The sequence below is a fragment of the Pelobates fuscus genome, chromosome 6, assembly GCF_036172605.1.
Source record: "Pelobates fuscus isolate aPelFus1 chromosome 6, aPelFus1.pri, whole genome shotgun sequence".
NCBI classification, from domain to species: domain Eukaryota; kingdom Metazoa; phylum Chordata; class Amphibia; order Anura; family Pelobatidae; genus Pelobates; species Pelobates fuscus.
In genome coordinates, this window is record NC_086322.1 from 187,728,230 (window position 1) to 187,746,937 (window position 18,708).

At 39.9% G+C, this 18,708-nt stretch overlaps 1 protein-coding gene across 2 annotated transcripts in view; it reads left to right on the forward strand.

Moving 5' to 3' along the window:
* LOC134614612 (alcohol dehydrogenase 1-like) overlaps positions 1-18,708 on the forward strand; it is a 200,387-nt gene that overhangs the window by 7,119 nt on the left and 174,560 nt on the right. For both annotated transcript variants that reach the window (XM_063458590.1, XM_063458589.1), the window contains exon 6: positions 3,780-4,040. In XM_063458590.1, coding sequence (XP_063314660.1) covers positions 3,780-4,040 — 261 coding nt within the window. The remainder of the gene's footprint in view (positions 1-3,779; positions 4,041-18,708) is intronic.

An 18,708-nucleotide genomic window follows, 5' to 3' on the forward strand; every position in this document is an offset into this window, starting at 1 on the left:
TCTATCCATCAAAACAAAATCAAATAGCACAATGACCACAGTCTCTGCTTTCAAATACCTGGGTACAGGGCCGGTGCAAGGATTTTTGCCGCCCTAGGCAACAATCCATTTTGCCGCCCCCTCATGAATGCAACTACATTCCCTTTAGATGTTTATTCACTAAATTCTGAATTACAGTGAGGAGACATTTAGGGAAAGATACGCACTGAGTAGGCATTAAAGGGAAACTATAGTGCCAGGAAAAAAACGTGTTATCCTGGCACTATAGCTTCCCCCTCTGTCAAACGCACCCCCCTTGTGGTGCAGAAGGGGTTAAAACCCCTTCTGTCACTTACCTGGGTCCAGCACCAATGTCTTTCGTGCTGGCTTAGGTCCGCCTTCGCTCCTTAATGGCCGCGCTCGCAGTGGTATTTCCAAGACACTAGGTTTTGCGTGACGCTGGACGTCTCAATGCATAGCCACTAGAGGAGTTAACGTTAACCCAGGACAGTAATTATTTCAGTTTCTTAAAAATTGCAATAATTACCTTTGCAGTGTCACACAATCTCACTAATACACACACTCTCTCACTGGCATACACATTTACACATTCTAACTAACTTACACACTCTAACACATACACATTCTCACTGACCTACACATTGTCACTTGCACACTCTCACTGACATACACATTGTCACTTGCACACTCTCACTAACACACACACACACTCTCTCACTGACGTGCACAATGTCACTTACACACTCTCACTACCACACACACTCTCTCACTGACATACAGTGTCACCTACACACTCTCACCAACACACATTGACAGTTACACACGCTTACTAACACAACACAGTGTCACTTGCACACTCTCACACACACACACACACACACACAGTGTCACTTGCACACTCTCCCTAACACAGAGTATCTTGCACACTCTCACACACACACACACAGTGTAATTTGCACATACTAACACAGAGTCTCTTGCACACTCCCTAACACACAGTCGCTTGCACACTCTCACACACATACACACACACACACAGTGTCACTTGCACACTCTCATTAACACACACACACACTGTCAAACACAAAAGCACACCACTCTAAATATAGTCACACTTTAATTACACACACAAACACAGAAATGTAACACACACCAATTTACAAACATTCATACTATAAACAATCCCCCGTGCCATACCTGGGTGCTGTGAAGAGGTCCAGGCAGCAGGATCCAGTATGTTGTTTTTCTTGCTACTGGGGGAGCAGGGGAGCCGTACACTGTGAGCAAAGGCTGCTTCCTGTTCCCCTCTGAGTGCTTCCTGTGTTCACAGACAGGGGGCATCAGGGATACCAGTTTACATCCCGGCTTCCCCCAGCCTGCAGGAAGCACAGTGCTCTGCTCGGGCGATGGGGTTACAGTAAACCCCACTCCCTGAGCAGGTAATCGGCTGCAGAGGGAGCCCAGCAGGAGAGTGGCTGCGCTGGAGGGTGGCTAAGGAGCCGCTCACCCAGCACAGCATCCTCAGACAGCAGCAGGACAGCCCACCGGGAAACCACCCAGTGGGCGCCCCCCGGAGGCCGGCGCCCCAGACGAATGCCTTATTCGCCTTAATGGTAGCGCCGGCCCTGCCTGGGTATGTTGTTAGACCTCAATCTATTTTTTGGCCTTCATATAGAAAAACTTGCATCTAAACTTTGTCCAAAACTATGTGCCCTGAACAGAAACAAATCCTGTCTAAGCCCTACAGTAAAGGAAAAGATTGTACAGCAAATGCTGATGCCAATCATTGATTACGGGGACGAAGTATATGCACCTGCACCGAAAACCCACCTTAATAAACTTAATACATTGAATAACTCAATCTGCTGCTTTGTGCTACAATGTAATTACATGATAGAAATAAAATAAACAAGTGAAACAATGGAGCTTAAAATTAGATCAATGTATAAACCAATAAATAAATTTTTTTTTTAGAAATAAAGCAGCACACTCCAAATGCAATACAAACAGAAAAAAGGTGCGTTATAAATTAAAGTGCATATTCAAAAAAGTACGACTGTCATTTAACAGCGTAACATATACAGTACAAAAGTGCAAAATGCAACCCCACTTACATAAAATGACAGTGTATGCTGATAATCAGCATATACTGTATGTGCAAAATATTTATATATAAAGTACAATCTGCAAGGCAACAAACACTCAAAGTGATTTAGTGTATAAATTAGTAGCAACTTACACTAAAAACATTGATGAGGTGAAATACATCTCCAGATGAGGAACATAAAAGGAAACAAAAAAGCATAAATAAATATTGTATAATATTGTAAGAAAAAAATAGCTAAAATGCAAAAGATATTGGAAATACACCCTGTTCCAAATTATTATGCAAATTATATTTTTCTAATTTACCTAAATAATTGATGTAAATAACAGTCAGCATAATTCTCATGTTATCAACTATTCAGAGTACAATTCAAATTTTATTGAACAAACCTCCTAATGATAACAGTCATTTTTTTAAACCTAAACGTACAATGCACTGTTCCAAATTATTACGCACAGTAAGTTTCAAAACACTTTATAGGTTGTAAAGAACTGAAAATTGTCGTTTGTTGTGTTTGCAGCATATTTACTTAAATCAAAAGCTATTCCAATCAAACTTATAACAACATTTTAACTTTTTAAACATTTTAACAGGTCACTTTACATTTTAACATAGGACCCCTTATTTGATAGCAGCTTGCATCCATTGAACTTGTGAGGTTTTTGGACAGTTTCTGCTTGAATTTGTTTGCAAGATGTCACAATAGCCTCCCAGAGCTGCTGTTTGGATGTAAACTGCCTCCCACCCTCATAGATCTTTTGCTTGAGGATGCTCCAAAGGTTCTTAATAGGATTGAGGTCAGGGGAGGATGGAGGCCACACCATGACTTTCTCTCCTTTTATCCCCATAGCAGCCATTGATGCAGAGGTATTCTTTGCAGCATGAGATGGTGCGTTGTCATGCATGAAGATGATGTTATTACGGAAAGCATAGTTCTTCCTTCTGTACCAGGGAAGAAAGTGGTCAGTCAGAAACTCCACATACTTTGCAGAGGTCATCTTTACACCTTCGGGGACCCTTTTTTTCTTCCCCATATTGCATGAAAATGGTGCCCTGCTTAATAATGTGGAACACCCTCCTTTAGTAGTTTTTCCTTAAATTGGGCTCACGTGGCAATCTAATTATCACAGGTGTCCGAGATTGTTTTCAGTGATCAAAAGATCCCTGAGACACAATGCCATCCATGAGTTAAACTGAAAAACAAAAATTTAATCTTTGAGACACTTAAATAGAATTTGCATAATAATTTGGAACAGGGTGTAAAATCACAAACGTAGAGCAGAAAAGTCTGCTCTAACTGTAATGGCCCAAAACACAGACTCCCACTGCAGCCAATGTAGATAGGTAAACACTGTCTTTATTTCCAAAATAACAAAACAGTATGCTGTAGGTAAAATATCACCGGATCCCTTATAGTAACAGTCTGTCCTGGAATGAATATAGCTGCCGGCTTATCTGTATTTCGTGTTGTAATCGCTCCAGGTCTGGCAGTACTCTCGATCGGGATACTTCCGGGAGGCGTAGTATGCGTGATCACGTCTACCCCTAGTCAGATAATCTAAAAATAAGGTGTTCTTTGAGCTTAATGGAAATAAATTATAATGGTGACAAGTGACAAGATAAGTTTCTTTTTGCACTCTTTTAATGCTTACATTAATTTGTCATTCTGTAGGTGGAGCCTGGTACTACCTGTGCGGTTTTTGGCTTAGGTGGGATTGGGCTGTCAGCAATCATCGGATGTAAAACAGCAGGAGCTGCAAGAATAATTGCCATTGATCTAAACAGTAAGAAGTTTGAGAAGGCAAAGATGTTTGGGGCAACAGACTGCATCAACCCACTAGACTACACAAAACCCATTCATGAGGTTATTGTTGAAATGACAGAAGGTGGAGTGCATTATTCATTTGAGTGCATTGGCACTATAGAGACTATGGTAAGCAAATATACTTTTTCATGCGTAGCTTGTCGTCTTGGGAGTCTGATCTAGACTCAAGTCCCCTTGATTTATAAGGGCCATCCATTAACATTTTAGGACTGGGTGAAAGTTGTACAAAAATGGCATTTACTAGAGTCCATATCAAATCAGTTATGCTGGAATAGAAAAGTCCCTTTGAGAAATATGGAATCATGATGGGTAATGGTATTTATTAGATAGTCTAAGCAGCTTACAAGTGGAAATTGATTACATGTATATTTACGGTGGAAATCCTACACCTGCCCTAAAGTTACTTTTTACTGGTTTCTACATACTCAAATATCTGTCACTACTTATAGTAAGTAGTGGCTATTTAACATCTGCCAGTTTCAAAGGTTACTGGCAGATGCTACTAAAAATCCAGTTGCAAACAGCTCTCATTATACTACATAGGAAGTGACTATACCTTCAGTGACTTACCAGAGGCAGCGACAGGTCCCACGTCGCTGCTTCCTCCTCCCCCGCCGCTCCTCCTTCTGCTTACGTCGGCCGGTGGGCGAGACTGATCTCGCCCGCCGGCCGAGGAGACCTAATGCGCATGCGCGGCAATGCCGCGCATTAGCGCACCCCATAGGAAAGCATTGAAAATGAATTTCAATGCTTCCCTATGGGGAATAGAGCGACGCTGGAGGTCCTCACACAGCATGAGGACATCCAGCGACGCTCTAGCACAGAAAACCTGTGCTATAGAGCAGGAAGTGTCCTCTAGTGGCTGTCTAATAGACAGCCACTAGGGGAGGACTTAACCCTGCAAGGTAATTATTGTAGTTTAAAAAAAACTGCAATAATTACACTTGCAGGGTTAAGGGTAGTGGGAGTGGGCACCCAGACCACTCCAATGAGCAGAAGTGGTCTGGGTGCCTGGAGTGTCCCTTTAACCTTTAAAAGTGGACTTGTTTCCCAGTGCTGTGTCGTTTCCGCAACGACTTGCCCCTCTTCACCTCTGTGGCTGAGATCATTAAATTTGACAATCTCAGCCAATCCAATGCTTTCTTATAGGAAACCTTTGGAAGGCTATTAAGTATGCACATCAAAATGCAGGGCTGCGCCAACCAGCATCTCCACACAGAGATGCATTGAATCAATGCATCTCTACGAGGAATGTTCAGCATCTCCATGAAAAGGTGTCTCTCTGAAAAGGCAATGTTTACATTAAAATTCCTGCGTGGACAGGCTATAGACACCAGAACACCTACATTAAGTTGCAGTTGTCCTGTTGACTATAGTGTCCCTTTAATGTCTTCAACATATGAAGTGCCTCAAAATGGCTTTATTGTTGTAGATGTGAAGGAGGACACTTCTAAAAGAAATTAATTTTTTTCTTATGACCTTACTATAAAGGTAAATGGCGTAACAATAGTCTGTGCTTACTACCATAATAGCATTTTAAAAGCTTATATCTCAGTTACCTCTAACCACAATATTTTCTAATTGCTACTGAAGTGGTACATTTATAAATATGTTGAATAGAAGGGATCTCAAAACCGAACCGTGAAGGACACTACTTACCACTTTTGTCCAGTGTGAAAATGTATCAATAATGACAATTCTTTGTACTTAATCGTTAAGCCAATATTCTACCAAGAACAAATATGTTAATCTAAACCAGCATTTCCCATTTGGTGTTTCGCGGAACCCTGGGGTTCCGCAAGAACACAAACTGGGTTCCGCCGCCTTTTCAGGAAATAAAATGGCCACCGCTGATAATTGAGACGGGCGGGGAGGGAGCACTCTCCCCTGCTCAGCTCCCTTGCGTGCATCGCAGTGATGCCTGAGCCAGAATATGATGTAACTCCTGCCCTGGCATCACTAAGAGGCGCGTGAGGTAGCTGAGCAGGAAGATCACTGCTCCCTCACCGCCTGAAATGGATGCCTGCACGCCAGCTGCTCAGCCCAGCAGCCTTACTGGACCCCAGAGACCACACACCAGCCACTCTGCCAAGCAGCCCCACTGGACCCCAGGGACCGCTCGCAAGCCTTTCAGCCCAGCAGGCCCACTGCATCCCAGGGAAATAGACTCCATGCCTGCACTCCCAAAGATAGGGAGGCTGGGTGGGGTGAAATTTAAAAATATTTGGTGTGTCTTTAAGAAGTTTGTATGTGTGTTTGTCAGTGAGTGTGTGTGTGTGTGTATGTGTTTGTGTCACTGAGAGTGTATGTGTGTTTGTCACTGAGAGTGTATGTGTGTTTGTCACTGAGAGTGTATGTGTGTTTGTCAGTGAGTGTGTGTGTGTGTGTGTGTGTATGTGTGTTTCTCAGTGAGTGTGTATGTATGCTTATCACTGAGTGTGTATGTATGCTTATCACTGAGTGTGTATGTATGCTTATCACTGAGTGTGTATGTGTGCTTATCACTGAGTGTGTATGTGTTTCAGTGAGAATGTATGCGTGCTTGTCAGTGAGTGTATGTGTGTCTGCCAAAGTGTGAGTCAATGTGTGTATCTGTGTGTCAAGATTTGTGTATGTGTCACTGTGTGCATCTGAGTGTGTGTGTGAGTATCAGTAGGTGTGTTTTGATGTGTGTATCTGTGTGTCAAGGTCTGTGCATGTGTCAAGGTGTATATCTTTGTGTCTGTGTGTATATGTCAGTATGTGTCAATGTTTTTTATATGTTTGTCTGTGTGTTAATTTGTTTGTGTATGTATATACGTATGTATGGCATACGTACAGTAATCATATGTGCATACATCCCAGCAATCAAACACCAGCACAACATGCAAACACACTCCTGACACAGACATTACATACAAAAACCCCTGAATTCAAATTTCAAATTTATATACAAACACTCAAACACACCATTCACTCAAACACTCAAATACTACACACAAATGTACATCTGCATTTAAAAGCAAACCCCTGCACGCAAATGCAAGGATTACATACAAACACACCCCGGTATCAAAATGCTAACATTATATGCAAACACTAATAGTGCTTTGCTCTCTCCTCCAGCTCTGCTTCACTCCTACTTGATATTTCCTATCCTAATGTTTCTAATACCCCACCTCCTATAGACTGTAAGCTCATTTGAGCAGGGTCCTCTTCAACCTATTATTCCTGTAAGTTTTCTTGTAATTGTCTTATTTATTGTTACATCCCCCCTCTCAAAATATTGTAAAGCGCTACGGAATCTGTTGGCGCTATATAAATGGCAATAATAATAATAATAATTATATGCAAACACTAACTGTACACACAAAAGCACACCTGCTCCTAAGTATTACTATCTGTTTGTTATCTGTGCTACAGCTGCAACATTTTTGGGGGGTTCCACATTGTTAGCGTTCCACATTGTCAGTCCCTACATGTCAAAGGGTACCACGGGAAAAATAATTGGGATACCCTGATCTAGACCAATTTATTTTAGTTTGAACACTAACCTATTTTATAGAACCGTATCAGACGCCTGGACAAAATCCAAGTAGATCACATCCACTGAACACACTTATCTATTCTTCTATTTACTTCTTGTAGAATGCAGTTAAGTTAGTTTGATATAATTTAATGTTTCATAAAACTATTCAGATTTTTGCTAATAACAAAGTTATTCTCAATTAATTCCTGATCATTATCCTATAATAACCCTTCAAATACTTTCCCAGCTACATAAGTTATGCTCAAAGGTCTATAATGACCAGACAAAGATTTTGAACTTTTTTTGAATATAGGAAACACATCTGCCTTCCCCCAATCCTCCAGTACAATTCCTGGAAGAAAATTATTTTGAATGATTAAAAACATAGTTTCACTTATTTTCCCACTTAGCTCCTTAAGTACTTGTTGGCGAGTACTGTGAGGCCCCAAAGCTTTGTTTATATTAATTTTCTTTAGTTGCTGCAGCACTTGTCTTAAGTCATCCAATCACAATTTTTCTGCGAGTTTTTGCATCAATCATTTGCATATCTCTTGCCAAAGGTTCATCCTTAAAGGGACATGATTGTTACCAAAACAACTTTAGCTTAGTGAAACAGTTATATATCACCACTCAATTACCAGCCGTTTAGGAATTAAATCACTTTTGTTTCTGTTTATGCATCCCTAGCCACACCTTCCCTGGCTGTGACTGACACAGCCTGCATGATAAAAAATGGTTTCACTTTTAATCCAATGTTACTTTAATAGTTATCTTTTGCTCTGTAAATTGAACTTGAATTACATACAGAAGGCCCCTGCAGAATCTAGGAAGCTATTAACAGAACAGGAGATAAGAAATTCTAGCTTAAACAGAATTTGCTATAGAGGAAGTATGACCATTAGATGACTCTTTACAGGAAGTGTTTATGAAGGCTGTACAAGTCACATGCAGGGAGGCGTGATTAGGGCTGCATAAACAAAGTTATTTACCTCCTAAATGGCAGATAATTGAGCAGTGAGACTATTGGGACATGATCTATACGCCAAAACTGTTTCATTAAGCTAAAAGTTGTTTTGGTGGCTATATAAAATATATATACTGAGAAAAAAATTGCTATTCAAAATGTCTATCTTTTCCTGTCTTCATTAAGTTCCACCCCCTCCTCTCAACTAGACATCATGGCACCTCCTACATTTAAACGAAGCAGGCGCCCCCAACAACAACCTTGGCACACCAACCTGACTCGATACCTCCAAAAATGCTCTACAACTGCTGAACGCTGTTGGAAAAAGGCTCACTGTGCGTCTGACTTTCTCCACTATAAATTTATGCTGAGCTCATACAGCTTGGCTCTTTTCTCTGCAAAAGTAAATTACTTCAATACCCTCATAACCCCACACTCTCCTGCGAACTTAAACGACTATTTCACACATTTAACTCTCTTCTTCGCCCTATTGTTCCTCCTCCACCTACTAACTTGACCGCCCCAGACTTTGCAACTCACTTCACTGAAAAGAACTCTACAACCAGGGAAGAGATCTCTCATCTTTCTTCTTCCTCCTACAATACTTCCCCTAACCTCACTCCCTCTGCTGTTCTATGTTCATTCGCACCCGCCGTTACAGTGGAAGAGGTTTCTGCTCAGCTCCAGTCCTCCCGCCCCACCATCTGCTCCCTAGATCCAATTCCCTCGCATTTCATCCATACTCTGTCTTCTTCTCTTTCTCCACCTCTCACTAAAATTCTCAATCTCTCTCCCCTCTGGTAAATTCCCATCGCCCTTCAAACATGAAACTGTAACCCCAATTCTAAAGATGCCCAACCTTGACCCTAACTCCCCATCCAACTACCGTCCTAGTACCGTCCTATCTCGCTACTGCCTTATGCATCCAAGATTCTTGAAAGAGTTGTGTATGCGAGATTGACAGACTTCCTCAAGTCCAACTCTCTGCTAGACCCGCTTCAGTCTGGTTTCCGCACTGACCAAAGTATCCAATGATCAGCTCGCTGCAAAATCTCATGGCCACTACTCTATCCCAATTCTCCTTGACCTGTCTGCGGCTTTTGACACTGTTGATCATCAACAGCTTTTTCTCATCCTCCGCAATATCGGTCTACAAGATATTGTTCTCTCCTGGTGCTCCTCCTATCTCTCCCAGCGCTCTTTCAGTGTTTATTTCTCTGTATCTGCTTCTTCTCCCCAATTCATCTCTGTTGGTGTCCCCCAAGGTTCAGTCCTTGGTCCCCTACTGTCCTCTACCTATACTGCCTCCCTTGGTAAACTCATTAGCTCCATTTGGCTTCCAATATCATTTCTATGCGGATGACATGCAAATCTACCTTTCCTCTCCTGATCTCTCCCTGTCCCTCTTGACTAGTGTCTCTGACTGCCTCTCTGCTATTTCTAACTGGATGGCTGCCACTTCCTTAAACTCAACTTGACCAAAACTGAAATTCTGGTCTTTCGTCCCTCAAGTGTTGCTACTCCTGTGTCTGTCTCCCTCCAAGTCAATGGTGCTACCATCAGCTCCACCATGCAGGCCCGCTGCCTAGGTGTTCTCTTTGACTCCGACCTCTCCTTCATGCCTCATGTTCAGTCTATTGCCAAATCCTGTTGTTTCCATTTTAAAAATAATACTACTTAACGCCAGATGCGACTAAGGTGCTGGTCACCATATTGTGATCACTATTTCCTAAATTCTCACCTACTTGAATGTTTGCCAAAAGATCAACATTGTTTGTTATAACCAGATACAGATAAAAGTCCTTTCTAGTTGGTGCTCGTATTTTCGTAGTTCGTGCACTTATTTTCCTAATGTTGCCACCCGTTTCACAGATGGGCTCATCCAAATAATGTCACCAGTGATATGAACAGTTTTATTGGCTGGTGTTCCCCACTCTGGGTCCTGCATATGGGTATGGGTATTGGTTAGTAATTACTTGATACAGTCAGCTATAATGTAACCTTTTACATTGCCACAAATTCAAATGTGCTACAAAAAGCTTGGCTGCTTATGTAAACTGCTGTTATATTTTAATTTAAAATAACAATAGCAACTTTAATAATTACTTAAATATCATCCATTTTGATTATCTGGAAGCACAATTGAGATTTGCTCAGTAGTGCATTGAAAACCTACTTGCAAATTTCATCTAAAAAAGAGAATTTTGAAAAAGTCTCCAACACTGCTATAGGCACTGTTTATATTTTAGCAATTTTTTTCTCAATTAACAAATATTTGGTTTAGAGATTAAACCCTCTGAATCAGCATATAGATAAAATTTTACTCTTACCGCAGTGTATATCTTTACCCCTTTTTGCATATTGTATTCCCTGATTGACATTATTATTCACACTTTTGCATTTTTAGCACACCTTTTGTGGTTTCTCATCCATCTTTTGAATGTCTTACCTCCCTTTAATGTATCTTATTCCTTTTGCAATCTTGTGTCTCTTATCCCCTTTTGTGTCTCTCATTCCCATATTTGACTCTCTTGTCCCTGTTCCATGTAGCGTGTCCTCATATATAAAAAATATATATATATATATATATATATATATATATATATATATATATATATATATATATATATATATATATATATATATATATATATATATATATATACAGGGAGTGCAGAATTATTAGGCAAATGAGTATTTTGACCACATCATCCTCTTTATGCATGTTGTCTTACTCCAAACTGTATAGGCTCGAAAGCCTACTACCAATTAAGCATATTAGGTGATGTGCATCTCTGTAATGAGAAGGGGTGTGGTCTAATGACATCAACACCCTATATCAGGTGTGCATAATTATTAGGCAACTTCCTTTCCTTTGGCAAAATGGGTCAAAAGAAGGACTTGACAGGCTCAGAAAAGTCAAAAATAGTGAGAGATCTTACAGAGGGATGCAGCACTCTTAAAATTGCAAAGCTTCTGAAGCGTGATCATCAAACAATCAAGCGTTTCATTCAAAATAGTCAACAGGGTCGCAAGAAGCATGTGGAAAAACCAAGGCGCAAAATAACTGCCCATGAACTGAGAAAAGTCAAGCGTGCAGCTGCCAAGATGCCACTTGCCACCAGTTTGTCCATATTTCAGAGCTGCAACATCACTGGAGTGCCCAAAAGCACAAGGTGTGCAATACTCAGAGACATGGCCAAGGTAAGAAAGGCTGAAAGACGACCACCACTGAACAAGACACACAAGCTGAAACGTCAAGACTGGGCCAAGAAATATCTCAAGACTGATTTTTCTAAGGTTTTATGGACTGATGAAATGAGAGTGAGTCTTGATGGGCCAGATGGATGGATTGGTAAAGGGCAGAGAGCTCCAGTCCAACTCAGACGCCAGCAAGGTGGAGGTGGAGCTGGTTTGGGCTGGTATAATCAAAGATGAGCTTGTGGGGCCTTTTCGGGTTGAGGATGGAGTCAAGCTCAACTCCCAGTCCTACTGCCAGTTTCTGGAAGACACCTTCTTCAAGCAGTGGTACAGGAAGAAGTCTGCATCCTTCAAGAAAAACATGATTTTCATGCAGGACAATGCTCCATCACACGCGTCCAAGTACTCCACAGCGTGGCTGGCAAGAAAGGGTATAAAAGAAGAAAATCTAATGACATGGCCTCCTTGTTCACCTGATCTGAACCCCATTGAGAACCTGTGGTCCATCATCAAATGTGAGATTTACAAGGGGGGAAAACAGTACACCTCTCTGAACAGTGTCTGGGAGGCTGTGGTTGCTGCTGCACGCAATGTTGATGGTGAACAGATCAAAACACTGACATAATCCATGGATGGCAGGCTTTTGAGTGTACTTGCAGAGAAAGGTGGCTATATTGGTCACTGATTTGTTTTTGTTTTGTTTTTGAATGTCAGAAATGTATATTTGTGAATGTTGAGATGTTATATTGGTTTCACTGGTAAAAATAAATAATTGAAATGGGTATATATTTGTTTTTTGTTAAGTTGCCTAATAATTATGCACAGTAATAGTCACCTGCACACACAGATATCCCCCTAAAATAGCTAAAACTAAAAACAAACTAAAAACTACTTCCAAAAATATTCAGCTTTGATATTAATGAGTTTTTTGGGTTCATTGAGAACATGGTTGTTGTTCAATAATAAAATTAATCCTCAAAAATACAACTTGCCTAATAATTCTGCACTCTCTGTGTGTGTGTGTATATATATATATATATATATATATATATATATATATATATATATATATATATATATATTTATTTTTTAAAACTTTTATTTTTATGTAGCGAGGGCCAGCCCCAGACTAGAGCAGCTTGGTGAGCCAGACTTGGCTACAGAGGGAGATGGAGTGCTCTGTGCTTATAACCCAGACATTAAACCCCATGATGCCGTTGCTTCTAAGCTGGCCATCTGTACCATTTTATGGTAGCTTAGGCCCTGCGAATATGTACAATTAAGCAAGTTCTTAATCACAATAAGACTATTGTTTTTTGTATTTTGTTTCTTATTTTTCAAAAGATACCCCCTGTTTATACTGTTGTATAAACTTTCAGACTAAAGTACCAGTTATAGCTATTTCTTTATATTTGATTATAGCGACTCACTTCTCTTCAGCCTTTCAAATACACACATTGCCTCTCTCCAGTTTGTAATAAATGCTTCCTTCCAGCTACTCCTACACCTTACCCCTTTGCCAATCATTACATCAGTTTCCTGTACACTTTAGGATTCAATATAAAACTGCTAATAGTACAATACCAGAAGTCTACGCCTCAAAATAAGCCCCTTCTCCTGTTATCTGCCTATTCCTGCCCTGCTAACTCCCATCTGCATGATTTTCCTACCCTGTACCATCAGACTCTCCCATAACCTAGTTATTTTAAAAAGTTTACTATCTTCCAGGGCGACACTTCTTTCATCACAATTGCCCTTCTCCATTACCTTGACTCCTTAGTCAAATTTGATTCTTTCACATTCCACTTTTACCAGTTTATTTTTATACAGGCATCTTATCCATCACTCCCTCCTCCACACTGACATGCTGTCTCTCTCCCCCCCCCCCCCCCCCATTGTGATTTTTCCTTAATAGACTGTAAGCTCTCTTAAGTAGGGGCTTCAACACCTCTTTTCTCTGTTAATGATCTGTATGTTATTTACTTGTTGTCAAATATTCTCATTTTATTATTGTAAAGCGCTGCAGAATATGTTGGCACTAGAAGTTTTACAAGATTATTAGTTTTGCTGTGTGTTAATTAATTAATAGCTGACACCAAATATCTGAAATATCTCTGAATGAGGCATCATTTAAGGATACAAATAGAAATCCAGCCTCAGCCCTTCTTCACCTGAACTGGCCCTTTAAATCAAGTAAACATATCTGCTTAGCTATTCATTGTTTTATTGCAGCTAAAATTATCATAGCAAGACAGTGGAAATCCTCTGTCCCTTTTCAGAAGATTTCCCTAATTAATCAAGTCAAATTCCAACTAACAATGGAAAATGAAATTATTAAAACTCAGTCAGTGATTGGTATGCAAATTGGTTAAAAAACTGGTACCTACTCTATGGTAACTCATAAACTCTCTGCTTATTCTCAGGGATATACTTCTAACTACATTCTCACAGACTTTTGTCTAAGCGATATAAATGACTTCCTGTGTTTTTTTTTTGTTTTTTTTTCCTTTTTTCCTCTCCTTTCTCTAATAAGGACATTTGATTGCTATATCCTAATGAATTTAATCTTTTCTTATATATTATGACTTATTGATGTCAATCGGATGTAATTGTAGATTATGCTAGCTTTAGTGTACCTATAATCTTAATTTTATTAATGACAGGAGGCGAGCATTTGCTTAAGTCTCTCTTTACTAGAACTCCACAGCAGCACAGAAAAACAACCAATCAGAAAAAAGTTAGGTACTATAAAACTCCCCTCCTCACGCATCATTTCCTCTTTCAAGCTGCGACAAAAACAGAACAAAAAGCAGAAAACATAATGGGGAGAAACGAAGTCCTAGATACGATGAATACAACGATGTCCACCATCCGAGAAGAACTGCCAAACCAGATAGTGTTGATGGACCGCAAACTGAAACGAGAGTAAAAAACAGAACCAAACAGGTTGATTATCCAATGAAAAAGTATTCTGAATAAACATGTGTGCACCCCATGTAACAACCAAAATTACCTTAAAACGAAGATATCCCAACCCTACTTATGAAAATAAAAATAGATAGAAGAACAGGCGACAGGTAGCAGAGACAACAAACAGAGTTGCATACGTACCTGATTAATCCAATTTTTTTTTTTTTTTTTTTTTTTTTTAATTCTTTATTTTTGAAGTGCGCATAGTAATAACATTTGCTGAAGAGGTACCCCAGAGGCAGTCCTCTAGCACGTTAGACATAGTGTGAACATAGGGGTAAACATGAGATCTTGCACACATTTTTTAGGTAAAAACACGAACAATAATGATGTACATCGCTTAGAGAGTTTGAAAAACATAACATATAAGAACAACGCTTTTGTATTCTATGTAGTAGGGTAATATGCTGTGTCAGACGCTAGGTAGGAACTTGTAGAGGTGTTCTAATTTTAAATTAAGCAGGCAGGTTACTCAGTGTACCTCTTAGTTGAGGACTCAGCTGGTCGCTAAAGCGAAAACTGGGAGTTGGACTTTTAAACATTGAATTAATACATTGAACATTGTATTGGCTGTCGCTGGAGACCGTACGGTCGTGGGGTCGCAGGCTGAGTTAAGATAGGTATAAGTAATAATAATAATAATAGGCTGTGGACGTTAGGCAGCGCTTTTCAAAAGATAAAACATACATACGTACAGCTTTAGTCTGGTTAGCCTTGCATTATAGAAATGTCACGTTTAAACATTTGTTATGAAGGAACACAACTGCAGATTTCGTATAGTTTGAATATTTATTAAAGAAAGTAAAAGGTAAAGACCTTAATTCCACTTTACAGGTACTGTAGCATTAAGTAATAAACGATAAATGAAGTCCACAGTTACATGCACTGTAGCTTTAAGGAGTAAACGGTAGTAAATTGCAGACACTGAATCAATAAAGAGTCTCTTAGTAGAGTTAACGGTTTAGGTGATAAGTAATTATAATAGCTGTTCCATACTTTAACTGAAGCAAGACAGATGCAGATAACTGATATGAAGTATGAATTGAAGTTAGCTGTAACGGGATTGTTTTTTCCGAAGGACTTTTGGAGACAGGTAATAACAGCTTTTAAATGCAACTCTTATCACATTGGTTTTACTTAGCTTCTGGCACATAGAACACTGGTTCCCGAGATCTCCTCAGAGGCGTATGAAGAGTGTTTAATCCTTAGTCGTGGATGAGGAGAGGTGAAGGGAACTTTGCAGAGTCTTTCAGTCCGGTCTGGTAGCAGAGGCTTTCACCATGAAGTTGTAGCCGGGTTGTGAGTAAGGAACGTAGTTCAATAATCCAGCCCTGATCAGCTGGTGCAGTCAGATTAAATAGGGAGACCGAGTCATGAAGAGGTGTGGCTAAGCTCCGTGGAACCAGGAAGTAAGGGGATATTATAGTTAAGGCATGACAGTATCCCCTCCTTAATGAGCAACCTCTGGGTGCTATTGACTTGGTTTAGAAGGGTAGCGTTTGTGAAACTGGGAAACTAATTTGTCAGCATGAACGTCAGAGGAGTTTTCCCATGTATCTTCATCAACTCCATATCCTTTCCATCTGATGAGATATTGTAAGGAGCCACGATGGAACCTTGAATCCAGTATACTTTGAATCTCGTATTCTTCTTCACCCTGGACCAATATGGGATCAGGAGAAGTAGTGAGATTTCTTTGGAAAGAGTCAGGATGATGAGGCTTCAACAAGGACAATTGATTGGATCTTTGGCATACAGAACAAGATTTGACATAAGATTCGATAGTTTGGTCTTGACGAGGCCACCAACAGTATCTTTTAGACAATTCAAGGGTCCTTTTCATATCTGGATGACCTGCCAGAGGAGAATCATGAATTAATTCAAGTATTTTAATCCTGAAGGAGGGAGGCACGTAAATCCGGTCTTTGAAATAGTAGAGACCGTTTTTCTTAGATAATTTCATTGATTTAGGAAGTTCAAGAGCATCTTCACTGAGACCTTTAATGTCGTCAATAAGAGAAGATAAGATTCCAATGACTTTAGGCGAAGGAGGTACTTGAGGAGTTTTGTGTTGAGAAAGGACAGCTCCAATTGCAAATTCCGAAGCATCCGTTTCAAGGACATAAGGATATGAAGGATTTGGAAGTTGAAGGATAGGAGCTGTTGTAAACTTTCTCTTTAATTCACCAATGATTGTAGGAGGAGGAGACTCCAGTTCGGTGTCAGAACAACATGAGGTTTTAGCTAGTTCTTTCGTAGACTGAAGAATTGGAATACGTTGCAAGCATGTTTTCTTGCAATAATCAGAATCAAATGCAAGAGAGAAGGGAAACCATGAGATTTGAGGGTTGTGGTTCCTTAACCAGTTGATCCCCAATATAATAGGAAAAAATGGTGATGAGATGACATCAAATATAAGACTTTCCGTATGAGTATGATTGATGGTTACTTTTAGAGGGATGGATTCATGAAGTATTGGTCCCGATGAGATGAGGGACCCGTCAATCACTTTAACAGGTACAGAAGTTCTTTTACGAACACAAGGAATTTTATTCTTTGTTACAAAGGCTGAGTCGATGAATACTCCATTTGCACCGGAATCGATAACAGCCTTGGTTATGATTCTTTTATTGTCCCACTGTAATACAAGAAAGATAGGGGACATTTGAGTATTTGCTGTAGAGGGAAGTACACTTAGGATGGAAGAGGCATGAGACGGCCTTCTGCCTTTTGTCCGTTTCAATGAAGGACAATCAGAGACTGAATGAACTTGAGAGGCACAATACATGCAGAGGTTTAACATACGTCTTCGATTTTTCTCTTCAGGAGTGAGGGGACTTCTTATTATCCCTATTTCCATAGGTTCGATTGGTTCAGATGGGTTGTCAGGAGGCTTTGGAGCCCCTAGTTCCATAGGTTCACTTGTTAAGGAAGTCTTTTCTGGAGCTTTTGAGGGAGTGAAAGGTTTGCGGTCTTTTGAAAGAAAAAGAGACTTTTCGGCCTTTCTTTCTCTTAATCTTCTGTCAATGCTGATTGATAGGCGAATTAGAGCGTTCAAATTAGTAGGGAGTTCTGTTCTAGATAATTCATCTTTTACAGCTTCCGATAAACCAATTCGAAACTGGTTGCGCAATGTGATGTCATTCCATTGCGTTTCTATAGCCCATCTTTTGAATTCAGCAATGTAATCTTCAACGGGTCTATTTCTTTGCTGTAGTGTTCTGATTGTTAAATCAGCTGTAGCTTGTTTGTTAGGATCTTCATAGAGAAGAGACATGGCTTCAAAAAATTCATCCAGTGAATCTAAGATGGGGTCATCGTTTTCCAGAAAGGAATGAGCCCATGACATAGGTTCACCTCTTAGAAAGGAAATAACCGAACAAACTTTAGTTCTTTCTGTAGGGTAGGATCGAGGTTTCAAAGCAATTAACAATTTGCAAGAGTTGAGGAACTCCCTGTATCTGGAACGATCTCCATAGAACTTTTCAGGGTTACACACAGCAGGATCACTAGCCGAGTGCAGAGTAGTATGAGGAGTATGAGTTTGTAAATCTCTGATATAAGTGAGAAGTCTTTCGTTAGTAACTTGCAGGTCTTGCACACTTTGGGCTAGTGCATTAACTCTTTGATTCAACGTAGTTATAGTAGAATCGAAATCTGCTGGATCCATTACAATGGCTGGATTATTCTGTCACGTTTAAACATTTGTTATGAAGGAACACAACTGCAGATTTCGTATAGTTTGAATATTTATTAAAGAAAGTAAAAGGTAAAGACCTTAATTCCACTTTACAGGTACTGTAGCATTAAGTAATAAACGATAAATGAAGTCCACAGTTACATGCACTGTAGCTTTAAGGAGTAAACGGTAGTAAATTGCAGACACTGAATCAATAAAGAGTCTCTTAGTAGAGTTAACGGTTTAGGTGATAAGTAATTATAATAGCTGTTCCATACTTTAACTGAAGCAAGACAGATGCAGATAACTGATATGAAGTATGAATTGAAGTTAGCTGTAACGGGATTGTTTTTTCCGAAGGACTTTTGGAGACAGGTAATAACAGCTTTTAAATGCAACTCTTATCACATTGGTTTTACTTAGCTTCTGGCACATAGAACACTGGTTCCCGAGA